Source organism: Arachis ipaensis, chromosome B03 (genome assembly GCF_000816755.2).
Source record: "Arachis ipaensis cultivar K30076 chromosome B03, Araip1.1, whole genome shotgun sequence".
Lineage (NCBI taxonomy): Eukaryota > Viridiplantae > Streptophyta > Magnoliopsida > Fabales > Fabaceae > Arachis > Arachis ipaensis.
Genome location: NC_029787.2, coordinates 6,892,158 through 6,905,705, shown reverse-complemented (window position 1 = coordinate 6,905,705; position 13,548 = coordinate 6,892,158). Strand labels below are relative to the sequence as shown.

The 13,548-nt window shown below is 32.2% G+C and overlaps 2 protein-coding genes and 1 pseudogene across 3 annotated transcripts in view; all 3 read left to right on the top strand.

Annotated features, from left to right (window-relative positions):
- Positions 1 to 4,754, top strand: part of LOC107628910 — a 5,114-nt pseudogene extending 360 nt beyond the window's left edge.
- The window catches only part of LOC107628908 (BURP domain-containing protein 13-like), a 19,083-nt gene extending 14,137 nt beyond the window's left edge, over positions 1 to 4,946 (top strand). For both annotated transcript variants that reach the window (XM_016331540.2, XM_021117954.1), the window contains one exon: positions 4,769 to 4,946. The gene's annotated coding sequence lies outside the window, so the exon portion shown is untranslated. The remainder of the gene's footprint in view (positions 1 to 4,768) is intronic.
- On the top strand, positions 9,392 to 11,994 carry LOC107628911 (polyol transporter 5). The gene is made up of 3 exons (XM_016331543.2): positions 9,392 to 9,819; positions 10,066 to 10,412; positions 10,725 to 11,994. The coding sequence occupies exons 1-3, from the start codon at positions 9,672 to 9,674 to the stop codon at positions 11,778 to 11,780; spliced, it is 1,551 nt and encodes a 516-aa protein (XP_016187029.1). The 5' UTR covers positions 9,392 to 9,671; the 3' UTR covers positions 11,781 to 11,994.

Sequence of the window (13,548 nt, the reverse complement as noted above, 5' to 3'; positions counted from 1 at the left end):
GTGATACGTAATTAAATACACATATAAAATTCTTTTTACATATTTAGTACATTAAAATTAAATTAAATTATATATATAGTGACGGTGTAAATTTTACATAGAATAATGAGTTTTATACCCTATTTAATAATAATAAAAATAATGTGAACAGTTTGATATTGAATAAATAAGTCCAGCACATACATATTTTTCTATGCATATCTTTAATATATATTACTGGAGTATAAAATTTACATAGAATAAATTTCATATTCTATATAATAGCAAAAAAAATAATGTGAACAATTTGGTATTGAAGAAAATAATTTTAATACATATTTCAAGAATGAAATCATCAATTTTATATTGTTCTTCATTTATCTATACCAATATATAAAGGCAATACTAGAGTTTGGTGTCCAATTTTTATAGACACCATTTGCCCTCAAATAATTCATTTTACAAATCAAATTTATGGATAAAATAGTAATAATACATTTTTGTTTATAATTAAAAAAAAATCATTAACCCATTAAATAACTGCTGCAATCGTGAGGAAAATAAATAACTGCTCCACTTACAAATATTTCTCATGTTGTCGATCCTTTTTTCTGCATCTTGCTGCTATCTTTTGGTTCTGACATGTATTTACTAAGAAAGGGACACCTGCAAATCATCGTGAGAGAATTTGACAAGGAAGTTGATACAATTTTTATGCCAATTCCATTGCCAAATACAGCTACCTTTTGAAAAATAATAATAGACGTTATGAGTACTAATTTTTAATTTTTAAAAAAAATTCAAAGGACAAGTACTCTTTAATCTTATTCATTGTATTTTTCTTTTACTTTAAAGATTTTTTGGTCTGAAGATCTTCTGTTAAACGATTCTAATCACATGATCAAGGAAGAAGTTCAAGATAATAAGTTTGAATTTTGGTAATTTATTGAGTCTAATTGAAATAAACACATTGAAATATAATAAACAGAATCATTAATGCAATATTTATTAATGAATAATTACTAAAAAAATATTATCTATACCAATGTATAATAATTGTGGTATCCAATTTTTTCTTCTTATTTTATCCCTGTTTTCTTTTTATTAAAAATTGGCTTTATCATATGACAGGACTTAAAATTTAAAAACATACTCAATTCTTTTTATTTTATTTTATTTTTTTCAAAAACTGGCTTTAACTCACGACAGATTTAAAACCGATTCACTTTCAACCACGACAGAATTTAAAGTTGATTCACTTTCAATAAAAAAAACTATTAATACCTACTCAATTTAAATATCGATTCATTTTCGATAACAAAAACTTCTGCGCCTTCAATCGTACTTTATTCACTTTCGATAACAAAAACTTCTACGCCTTCAATCGTACTTTACTCAATAGAGTTAAATATCTGTTTCACTTTCAATCATGCTCTTGCAACCTTATGTTGTGACAAATATAATTGGAAAATTCAACGAATCAGCAATCATATTATATCAACTAATATAATTTCTATTCCAAATCCATTGTCAAGTACATAATTAACTACAATTAGACAAATGATAAGAGCCACCCATCATCATCATCATCATCATTTTGTTTCAGGTAACATAAAACTTAACATGTCTTATGATAATTTAATTTTTTTCGACTATAAATTCAATTTTTGCTTAAAATCTGTATTCTACAATAATCGTAATACATATAACATTATTTAGTGATGAAAAATAAATCTTAATTAAATTACAGTAACTAAATAATAAGTCCTTGATGATAAAAAAATTATCAAATTAAAATTTAATAATGTATGGAATATAACATAAACACCCAAAAAAAAAAACAAAATAAAGTACAATGAATAAACTAATTTTTAAAAATATTTTCGCAATTTTAGCGGACAAAAACTTCATCATATCGTTATTTTGTCATAACAAATTTAAAAAATTAAATTAAAAATATTATAAATTAATAGACGACATTTAAAACTTTTAAAGAAATACAAAAGAAGCATTATCATTCTGAAAATACTTTTTGTATATTTTAGAATAGTTGAGAATAAAAATTTACTTTATCGAATATTTCACCTCATATATTACCTAGAACTTTAACTATGACGATTTTATATTATCTCTTTATTGTGTGGTTTTATAATTTAAGATTTTAAAGTGTTTTATAGTAATTTTAATTTCAACAAAATATGATATAAATAAGATCACGTCAATATTAAAATAAAAAAATATTTATCTAATAAATTTGAAAAGTAAATAATATATTAACAAAAAAATAAAATTAATTTCTTAAAAATAATAGAAAAGCGGCTGAACAGGCACGTTAGTGCCTGTTGAGCCGCTAGTAATATATAATAGCAAAACCTGTTTTGGTGTTCAAAATTTTTTTTTCATTTTTATCCTTTTTTTTAATAACCTACCCCACGTCAGTTATTCCGTATTACAATACTCTCACTACCTCGTCTTCATTCACGTTCTCTCTTATTTTATAAATCCACGTAATTTCTATAATAAATATCTCTTTCTTCCTTTATTCTCTCTCACTTCACGTTGGCTGTTACTAGAAAAACTTCCTTCATTTTTCATCAATCTTTTCATGCATCTTTCTCACTTTATCTAATATAATTTATTTTTCGTCATTAAATAAAAGTGTGAAACTATGTTTATACGTTTGTTTTGATTAATTACCGTTGGCAGGATACCAATGAAAGTGGTCGACCGACTTGGCAAGACTATGCCAGGCGACGAAGACAAAACATGAGTGAAGAATGATCTAAATAATCATGTATATTTATTTAATTAATAATAATTTATTTTTTCTTAAGTTTTGATTCGATAAACCTTCCATAATTATCCTAAATAATATTGTTATAGGTATTATTATAATATCTTAATGTACTTTAAATTAAATATTTATAATTTATAACAATATATAAAGGGAATAGCAGAGTTTAGTGTCCAATTTTCACTTTTCTATCTTAATCTTATTGATAAATAGTGTTTAATATAATTTTCGTCTTAAAATTTGGTCAAAAATATAATTATTAGTTAATTTTCCTTTATTCTTTGTACAGTTACTTTTCTATTCTACACATAACTTCTATCCACGTTGTCTTTTTCTTTGTTCTATGGAGTACATATAGTACATGAATCGTTGATATCTTAAATTTTGTCTGAAAGCAATAAAATATGACTTAACAAGTAAGTCTGAAAAATAATAAGGATCTATATAATAGGTATACATCTAGATATCTAAATCAAAGAAGAAAAAAATTTTCTTTAGAAAATTTGTAATAACTCAAAAGTTAACACCATGGTAGTTATAGATCAGAGTGATAAACAAAGATGAGAGTTAGGATAATGGTATGGTGATAATTAATTGCTATTAGGATGAATAGAAGAAGAAAAAATAAAATAAAACAAGGCAACATAATAATAATGATAAGAGAAACGATAGTGTATAATATGATGAGATAATATAATCAAAATAAAAATTAATAATCTTAAAAAATAATAAAATTAAAGATAATTAAAGAGGTTCAAGATAAAATTAAAAAATATATTTTTTTTATCTATTAGAATTATGGATGAAGATAAAAAAATATTTTAGATATAAATTTTTAAAATTTGCTTCTAATTAAATAGGATTGAAAAAATAAATAAATTCAATAATATTTATAAATAACTAATCTTTAAATAATATCAATAAATTTTTATATTAATTTTATTATACATAATAACAAATTAATATTTTTTTAATCTTATTTTTAAATTTAAATTTATTTTTTTTAATATTTTACATGTTAAATAATTTAAGATATTTTATTTTTTATTGTTAAGTGTGTATAGCAAGCATCGTAACCAACCTCCTACTCAATAGAATTATTTTTGCAAGTTTGTGTTGCATATGAATATGAATTCCTTGTCCTTTAATTGCAAAACAGAATGGGGTCAACATTGGTTGCAGAGATCTAAAAGCAGAGTTGAATTCACACCATGGAAATCTCAATAAAGCTAACTACCTTATAGGGTACAAAACCAATACCATGGTTCTGACAAAGATTTTTCCTCTTCGTCAACTAATGTAGACCACACTGAGGCATTCAAGGTAGGATATTTCGCCATGGATGACTCTCCAATTTCCTGTCGAAGAGGTTGCTCACTTCCTATCAAAGAAAGAAGCTGACTCCATTCCTTTCTCAATCTCTCAAGATTCTCCACAAGCCAAGGAATGCTCACACAAGAGACTAGGATTTGTGCTAACTCTTTAGACTCCATGCTACAATTTGTCAACAACATCTTTGGATCAGAGGAAAAGCACAACATTTACACAACTAGTCCACCTTCAGGGGCTCCTCTGCAGAATTACACCATTTTGAAAGTATCAGAAGATATCTATGCTCCTAAATGGGTGGCTTGCCATCCTCTTCCTTACCCTTATGCTGTTTACTATTGCCCTTCATAGCTACAAACACCAGGATATTCAAGGTCTTGTTAGTTGGTGAGAGTCGAGACAAAGTTGAAGCTCTTGGTGTCCGCCATTTGAACACATCAGAATTTAACCCAAATCACATTATATTCAAGCAACTTGGGTTCATGCCTGGGGAGGCTCCACTCTGTCACTTCTTCCCTCTGAAGAATCTTATGTGGGTTCCCCAGCACACAACCACCAGTCCACCACCATGTGAGAAGGACAAAGTTCTGTGTTGCTTAAGAAGTAAGTATGTATGCAATATGCAATAAAGGGTCAAGATAGAAGACCTCTGCAATAAAGGGTAAAGTGTTTTATGTATAAATTTCAAGATTATGCAGCTGGCTAGGTGGCTGGTGTTTAACTTATCTTGTATGTCTATTTAAATAAACTATAATTATTTCTAATTGTTAAAAAAAGGTTAAATCAATAGAAGATCAGTGTACGGTGTAGAAAATAAAAAATACGTGTCGTTATTTGAAGAATGTTGCGTGCTAGCAAAAATATTAATGGAGATAAGTTCTGCACTATTAAGTCCCACAAAATCTTAGGATTACAGAACGATAGATTCCATTTGAAAGGTAATTTATGTTAAAAGCTGCTTACCGCTGAATCAAATTAATTAAGATATTAATTAATGATTATTTTTAATTCTTTTTTATCTATTTCTGTGACTGTATGGATATTTTAGAGGCTTGAAGTTTGGATATGGCTTTTTTGTAAGACACCAAGATATTAGGGAATTGAATTGGGTTATTGACTTTTCTTTCTTAAGTGGTCCTAGCCCAAACAACTGGTCTCATCAAAATGGATAAAAAATTTTTAGTGGTGGGCCTTAATATTTTTATTAGAGAAATATTTAATATCATTCTCAACTATTTATCACAAAACAAATAATCACATGAATATTAATGGATATAATAATGAGGAGTGTTAGAGGCAGCAAATTTGTGATTTGTAGCTATCAATTAGTTATCATTAATGTTTTTAATGGTGTGAGATTACATCTAATAGTGTGAGATTACTCACTTTTCTTTTGATGATTAAGTACTTGCCAAATTTTAATAAAAATGCTGGTCCTCTAGACTTTCTCTATAATAATATTGTTTTGATTTATTTATATCTTTAAAATTATAATATTTCAACATAATTATAATGCAATGTCGATGTAACTTCTAGACCTAAGTACAAATGAAGGGTGTATTTAATATAGTTTAGTTACACATTTTAATTAATTATTACTTATAGGGCTAATCACAGCTAGCGACCTGTACATCTACTGGCACTCCAGAGATTATCGTTTTGAATTTATGTCTGGATTTAACTTAGACAGGCAGCTTATCTTTGTGATGGGATGACACGTGTATTTTTATAGGTGTAGAAGAAATTTATCTTCTACACCATAGCATTCGCCTAAATAAAATTTAGGATTATAATTCCAACAAAAAACACACTTAGTGGAATAAACTAACTAAAAAAAATAAGACTGAAAAACCCTAGCAGAGAAAGAGTACGTACTCCGTACTCAAGGAGAATGAGAGAAGGAGAGAGCGGGGGCGAACGGTTGAGGGTGAAACACAGTGAGGAAGATGGCCATGCCATTGGAAGAGATAAGGGGGAGAGCGTGGGTGGGTGTGTATCCGGTGTTAAGGAGGGTTCTTCTCGAGAGGGGTTAGAAAAGCCATCCAAGGTCTCTTTTAGAGATAAAGTCATTGGTGCAGAAAAGTCTCGGTGTTCCTCTTGATCCGAGAATGTTGGAGACTTTACTAGTTCTCATTCCAAAGGTTGAATCACCGGTATCTATGAAAGATTTCAGGCCGATTAGTCTCTGCAATGTAGTTTACAAGATCATCACGAAGGTCCTTGTTAATAGGCTTCGTCCTCATCTTGCGGAGATTGTTGGCCCGCTTCAAGGAAGATTTATTCCGGGACGAGGAACTCCTGACAACATCATTATTGCCCAAAAAGTCCTCCACTTTATGAAGAAGACTAAATCAAAGAAAGGCACACTGGCATTTAAGATTGATCTGGAGAAAGCTTATGACAGAGTTGACTGGAGGTTTTTAGCTCATACCCTTAAAAGCTTTGGTTTTCCTATTCCTACACTTAATTTGATTATGAATGGTGTCACTGCTTCTTCCTTATCTATTCTTTGGAATGGGAGTCGTCTGAATGGCTTTACTCCTAGCCGAGGTCTTAGACAAGGAGACCCTATGTCACCCTATCTTTTTGTGTTGTGTATAGAGCGATTGGCATGCTTTATTAGTCATCAGGTTGATTTGGGCTTGTGGAAACCGGTTGCTATTTCTAGAGGAGGACCAAGAATATCCCACTTAATGTTTGCGGATGACTTGCTTCTATTCTATAAAGCTACAAAGAGACAAGTGCAAAATGTGATGTTGGTTTTAGAGACTTTTTGCAAAACATCTGGGATGAAGATTAATGTGGAGAAGTCTAAAGCGCTTTGCTCCAAGAATGGCGTCAGCTTGTTCCGGAAAAGCATAAAATTTTGGCTTGGTTGTGTCTTAAGGAGGCTTTTCCTACTGCAAGTTTTCGCTTTAGAAGAGGGATGTCGTCGTCGGATAAGTGTCCAAGATGTCTTTCTAGCCAGAAATCGGTTTTACATTGTATTCAGGATTGTCCCAAAGCTCAGCTTGTCTGGCATAGGTTGGATATTTCTTGTCATCCTTTGGATTTGAAGAACTGGTTCTTGTATCATAGCAGAGAGCATCCGTTCAAGTTCTTTTCGGGACTTTGGTGGATATAGCGAGCAAGGAATAATGACATCTTTAATCCCGATGAAACTTGGCCTCCGGAAAAAGTCATTTGTTTGGCATTAACTTCAGAAAAGGAGCTTAGAAATATTTTTGAATTACAACGTATGTCCCTTCCCTCTACTCTAAATGGTTTTTGGAATCCCCCATCCATTGGTACTTTTAAGATTAATTGTGATGCTAGTTATTTTGGTTCGGGTGATAGTGTTGGTTTTGCTTGTGTTATTAGAGATTGTAATGGGAGCTGGCAAAGGGGGTGTTTGGGAATGATTGAGAGTAATAGTATTCTTCAAGGAGAATTGTTTGCTATTTGGAGAGGATATCTCTTAGCTTGGGATGTGGGTCAACGAGATGTTATTTGTGAGACGGATTGTGTGGAAGCATTTAATCTTGTTACTCAAGATGGTTTTGGGTTTATTGATCCACTGGTGCTCAAAATAAGAGATATCATGCATTGGAATTGGCGGGTTGACTTTCGTTTGATTATGAGAGATGCAAACACGGTGACAGATATTATGGCAAAGATGGCGATGAAGTTACAACTTTCGCATGTGGAGCTTCTTTCACCTTGGCAGGAGTTTAAGAGTAGTCTTAAACAGGACTGTCCCTCTATTTAGACAGTTCCTTGTTTTGTTTGTTTTATTTTTCTTTGTTTAATTTATTTCAGTCACCAAAAAACTAACTAAAATATAGAACTATAGTTATTTATAGCATCTATATATGCATATGCACATAAAACACAAAGATGCATCACATGATCCTATCCTTTGCTTCGCAGGATCCACAAATTAAAATCCTCAGCATCATTACGTATTCACATGCTACATTAAACAATTAAAGTTTCAGCTTGAAGCTTTCTAGTGCAGCATCTATTGCTGCTCTTTTCTGGGTATACAAATTTTGTTTCGATTGTCGCAGTAACAAAATCTTGATACGCATTGTTTAGATAATCAACTAAATCCTTCATTATTTTTCAGTAACTCTATGATCTGTGAAGAATACACAATCCAATCTGGGCGAGGAATACGAAAGCCCAAAACACACATTCTTTCGCACTTTGGGCCCATTTCTATTTAACTGCCATTCACTTAGGCCCATTATTAGAAATTTTGGAATATTTTTTGTCAACACTGCCGGTCAAAATAATGACAAGAAAAGTAGCATTAGTCAAAGCTGCTTCCATTATTGTGGTAACAGGTGAGTTTAACTTTATCCTAGTTGCCAGTGTCCAGTGACACAAATAATAATATTAATATTATTTTTTTATTGTCTTCAAATATATAAAGGGTCCAATAGAGCAATTTCTAGCATGAATATATATAAAAGGCGATGCAGATTGCATATGCTTATTAATTGTTGTTATGGTGGTGGGGATACATGTGTTTTGGAAGTGGCTTGATTAGTGTGAGCCACAAGATTGGTAACATGCAGAATTCTATCTCCACAATCATATGGGGTTATGAAGAAAGAGAAGTGTGGAAATTAGGCACTCTGAAAATGACGTTTTTGAGAGAGAGTTGGACACTTTACTACTACTATTAAAAATACTATTTGAATATATGTATCAATTAAATTTATTTTTATGATATATTTTATATTAATAATTAATTGAGTAAAGTATCGTTTTTGTCTTCAATGTTTGGGGTAAGTCCTATTTGTGTCCCTAACGTTTAAATCGTCCTATTTATATTCCTAACGTTTATAAAAGTGATTCAATGTTATCTTATTATCAATTACACTAACAAATCAGATTATATTTTTCAATTATTCTCACTTTGATATATTCATTCTCAATTAGGTCTCACTTGTATGTGTTCGATTTTAATATTATACCCACTATTTGTGTTTAGATTCAATTATATTCCTAGAAAAGTGAATTATGTAAATGTTGTAGGAATTAGTTTCAACTTTTGATGAGCTATTTTTCGGAGTGGATCATCGATTCTATCCCATACATTTGTATTCTAACTTAACATTAAATCACTTTTACAAATGTTAGAGATACAAATAGGACGATTTAAATGTTATGGACACAAATAGAATTTATCCTAAACATTAGAGACAAAAACGATACTTTACTCTAATTAATTTTAGTACATATTTATCATACATGTGAGTGTGTGACTTCCACTACTCGGGAGGATTGCTCCTACCTAGGAACACCACATGATGACATCATCATCATCTCATTTTTTGCATTACCATAAGCTAACTCGTCTAATAGGAATATTCACATTTTAATTATTACTACCTTAAACTTACGTCTATTCAAAAAACTAAAACATCTGCATCATTATTACTTTATAGCAAGTATCCACCACCACTCCTTCCTCTCTTCTCTATTATCATGATAATTAATCATTAATATAGCAATATAAAGTACCTCACATGCTCATTATTCACAACTAATACATACACTTTCATAGCAGTGAAGACAGATGATGAATATGGGAAAAGAAGAAGTTGAAGCAGAGAGCAAGAACAGGAGCCTTGAGGATTTCGATCCACAAAAGAAGCCTAAGCGAAACAACTATGCTTTTGCTTGTGCCACTTTGGTTTCCATGACTACCATCTTGCTTGGTTACGGTAAGTACCACTAATTACCTACAACATCATCACACATGCACACATATAAGTATATAATTAATTAACCCCGTTATTAGTTCACCATAGCTTCAATATCTTATCCTTTCATTTTTCGCTTAGTTTCTAGAGAAAATGAAAACATGTCTTGTTGAAGGAAAAAGACAAAAACAAATACTATTTTTTAATAATAAAAAAATGAATGAGTGTTAATTAATTAATTAATTACATGTTGTTTATGTTGCATAGACATTGGGGTTATGAGTGGAGCAGCAATGTACATACAAAGAGACTTGAAGATATCAGATGTGAAAATTGAGATTCTGCTGGGAATCATAAACTTGTATTCTCTAGTAGGGTCATGCCTCTCGGGAAGAACCTCCGACTTGATTGGTCGTCGTTACACCATAGCGCTTGCCGGCGCAATCTTATTCGCCGGAGCCATATTGATGGGCTTCTCTCCCAACTATGCATTCCTTATGTTTGGCCGTTTTATTGCTGGTATTGGCATCGGCTACGGCGCCGTCGTTGCTTCCGTCTACATCGCCGAAATCTCCCCTGCTTCCTCCCGTGGATTCCTCACCTCATTCCCTGAGGTTGCTTTTCTTCTCCTACTCTATCATTTTAAAGACTTATATCAAATTAATTTCTTTTTAAGGAACTTTTTTAACATTGAAACACATATTCCCTGTAAATGTGCGTAGCTTCGACAAATTATTTGAATATACTGAACTTTGTTTTATTATATTTAATGAATTGTTGTAGGTAAGTGTCACTATCAGAGACATAATTAAGTTTAGACAAGATATTTCAGTCTTTTGTTTTAGTAAATACTTTATTAACATGAATCAATTTTTTTAATTAAAAAGTATTGCCCATACTCTCAAAAAAGTCTCATGTACATGCAGGTATTCATAAACGGAGGGATATTACTGGGATACATTTCAAACTTTGCATTCTCAAAGATGAAACTCCAAGTCGGTTGGAGAATGATGCTCGGAATCGGAGCTATACCTGCTATGGTTCTAGCTATTGGAGTCTTAGCTGTACCAGAGTCACCAAGGTGGCTCGTCATGAAGGGTCGCCTGGGCGAAGCAACAAAAGTGCTAAACAAAACCTCCGACACAAAAGAAGAAGCACAACAACGCTTATCAGACATCAAAAGAGCCGCGGGAATCGCACAAGACTGCAACGACGACGTCGTTCAGGTCGCAAAGCAGAACATCGGCCAGGGTGTATGGAAGGAGCTTTTCCTCTACCCTACACCCGCGGTTCGCCACATTCTAATCGCAGCCCTTGGTCTACACTTCTTCCAACAATCTTCTGGCATCGACGCCGTTGTTTTGTACAGCCCGCGAATATTCGAGAAGGCTGGGATCAACAGCGACACGGAGACACTACTTGCAACTGTGGCCGTTGGGTTTGTTAAGACGGTTTTCATTTTGGTTGCCACGTTTACTTTGGACCGCGTGGGGAGGCGTCCCCTGTTACTCTGCAGTATCGGCGGAATGATGCTCTCGCTTCTCACGCTCGCTACCAGCCTCACGATCATTGATCACTCGGATCACAAGGTGACCTGGGCCGTTGGATTGAGCCTTGCCACTGTGTTGTCTTTTGTGGCCACGTTCTCGATTGGTGCGGGGCCCATGTGGTCGGTTTATTGCTCTGAGATCTTTCCGTTGAGGCTGAGGGCGCAGGGTACGGCTGCGGGCGTTGTGGTAAATAGGGTCACGAGTGGGGTTGTCACAATGACGTTTTTGTCCCTCTCCAAGGCCATTACTATTGGGGGCGCGTTTTTCCTCTTTTCGGGGATTGCCATGCTTGGCTGGATATTCTTCTATACCATGCTCCCTGAAACGAGGGGCAAGACCCTTGAGGAAATGCAAGGGTCTTTTGGTAAATTCTGGGAAAAACCCAATTCCACGGAGGTTGATGGTGGTAACGCCCAAGTTCAGCTAGGATAATATAATGTGGATATTATCGTTACGAAAATAAAATAATGTGGATTATTACAGCAGCTAAGTTTTGTCTCTATTTAGGTATCATATGCTTCGATTATTACTGTGGTGGCAGGCTAGCAGGTCAAGTTGCAATTGGCAATGAATTCAAATATAGCAGCTTAGTTGCTCGTGACACATTAATTGATATGGACTCATATATATATTTATATGATGCTAGCATACATTAATTGATATGGACTCATATATACATTTATATGATGCTAGCATGCAAGGTGTTCGCAATTCTTTCTGAATTTCGTTTACCCTTGAAACTTATCCCTCCACAATTCTATATTTATGAAGCGAGACAAATATTTAGTAGTTTTGGATGGAAAAACTAAAAAGTGAAGGGAATTAAATGAAGATACATGATAACTAAGTTGATCAAGTTTAGATTAAGCGAAGATACATATCGATACATGTGACATAACTTCTGTTTCAGAGTCATTACTAATTAATTTCCTATTCTTTCTACTAAAATTAAAATACTAAAAGTGTTAGTCTCTTTAACGTTTTTCTCAAAATTATTTCCTACGCAAGTCTCTAATGTTTAGCATATAGGGGACTACATAACTAGCCCCTCATAACTTTGAGATGCATTAACGTTAGACAGCGATATTCTTTTGTTTTTTTACAGCAAGGACAAATATGACCCAACCAGAGATCTTTGGTAAAGATTTTCATCCAGCGATTTGAGGTAGCCTGATGTAATTAGATAGATGATATGAGTATGTATGACTTGATAGGGAAACTGCAGCAGTGTACTAATTAAACAACCATAACAAAATAAGAATTAATACAGAATTTACACTATATATATGTACGTGGTTGTTTTCGTTTGTTGCTTCATATATATATAGTATTTTTCTATCTCATATTCTCATTGTCCTTTTTTTATCTTTATTTTGTAATAAATATATCTTAATAAGTACAAATTTGTTTGATATAATTAAACACAATAACAGTATGACATATTCCCTCTATCGTGTTAAGAATCTTATAATGATGCGTCTTAGACTTATTTGTCATGCAATTATTTCTCGATAAAGAGTAGTAGACTGAAATTTGGTAGTGTTTGGTAGAGAGACAGAGACGAAAAAATTGAGATCGAGAGACAGAGACTAAGAGACAGGAATTAAAATAAATCTCAGTATTCTGTTTAGTGCAAAATGGGAAATAGGAATTGAAACAAGAATGAAACTCTAATTTAATTTGCACAAAGGGTAAAATTAGAATTAATTAATTGAAATGAAAGTATTTTAGGTATAAAATGTTATTAAAGTTTCAGTCTCTATCTCTAAAAATTTCAGTCCCCTGTGTCCCTACTTTTTGGAAGTACTAAAATACTGAAATTTTAGAGACAAAGACTGAAATTTTAGTACCAGTCTCTGAACTAACAAATACGATACTGAGTATCAGTCTCTCAGTCTCTGTCTCAGTACCTCAAAACAAACGCTACTAAAAAGAAATAAATAATATTCAAGTTAAGGAAACTAGTGAAGTGTACAACATTAATGATCCAGCTCTGCAAACTTGATTATTTATGGTATACAGGGGTGTTAGGGGAAAAAAAGTTAAAACTGTACGAAATTATAAAATAATTTAGTAAAAAATTAAGAAAAATGTGAGGATCAATATTTTTTTTATCAATATTAACTAATATTTTATATCATTTATATAACTAATATTTTATTTAATTATATCTATTTTATTAAATAATCATTTATGATAT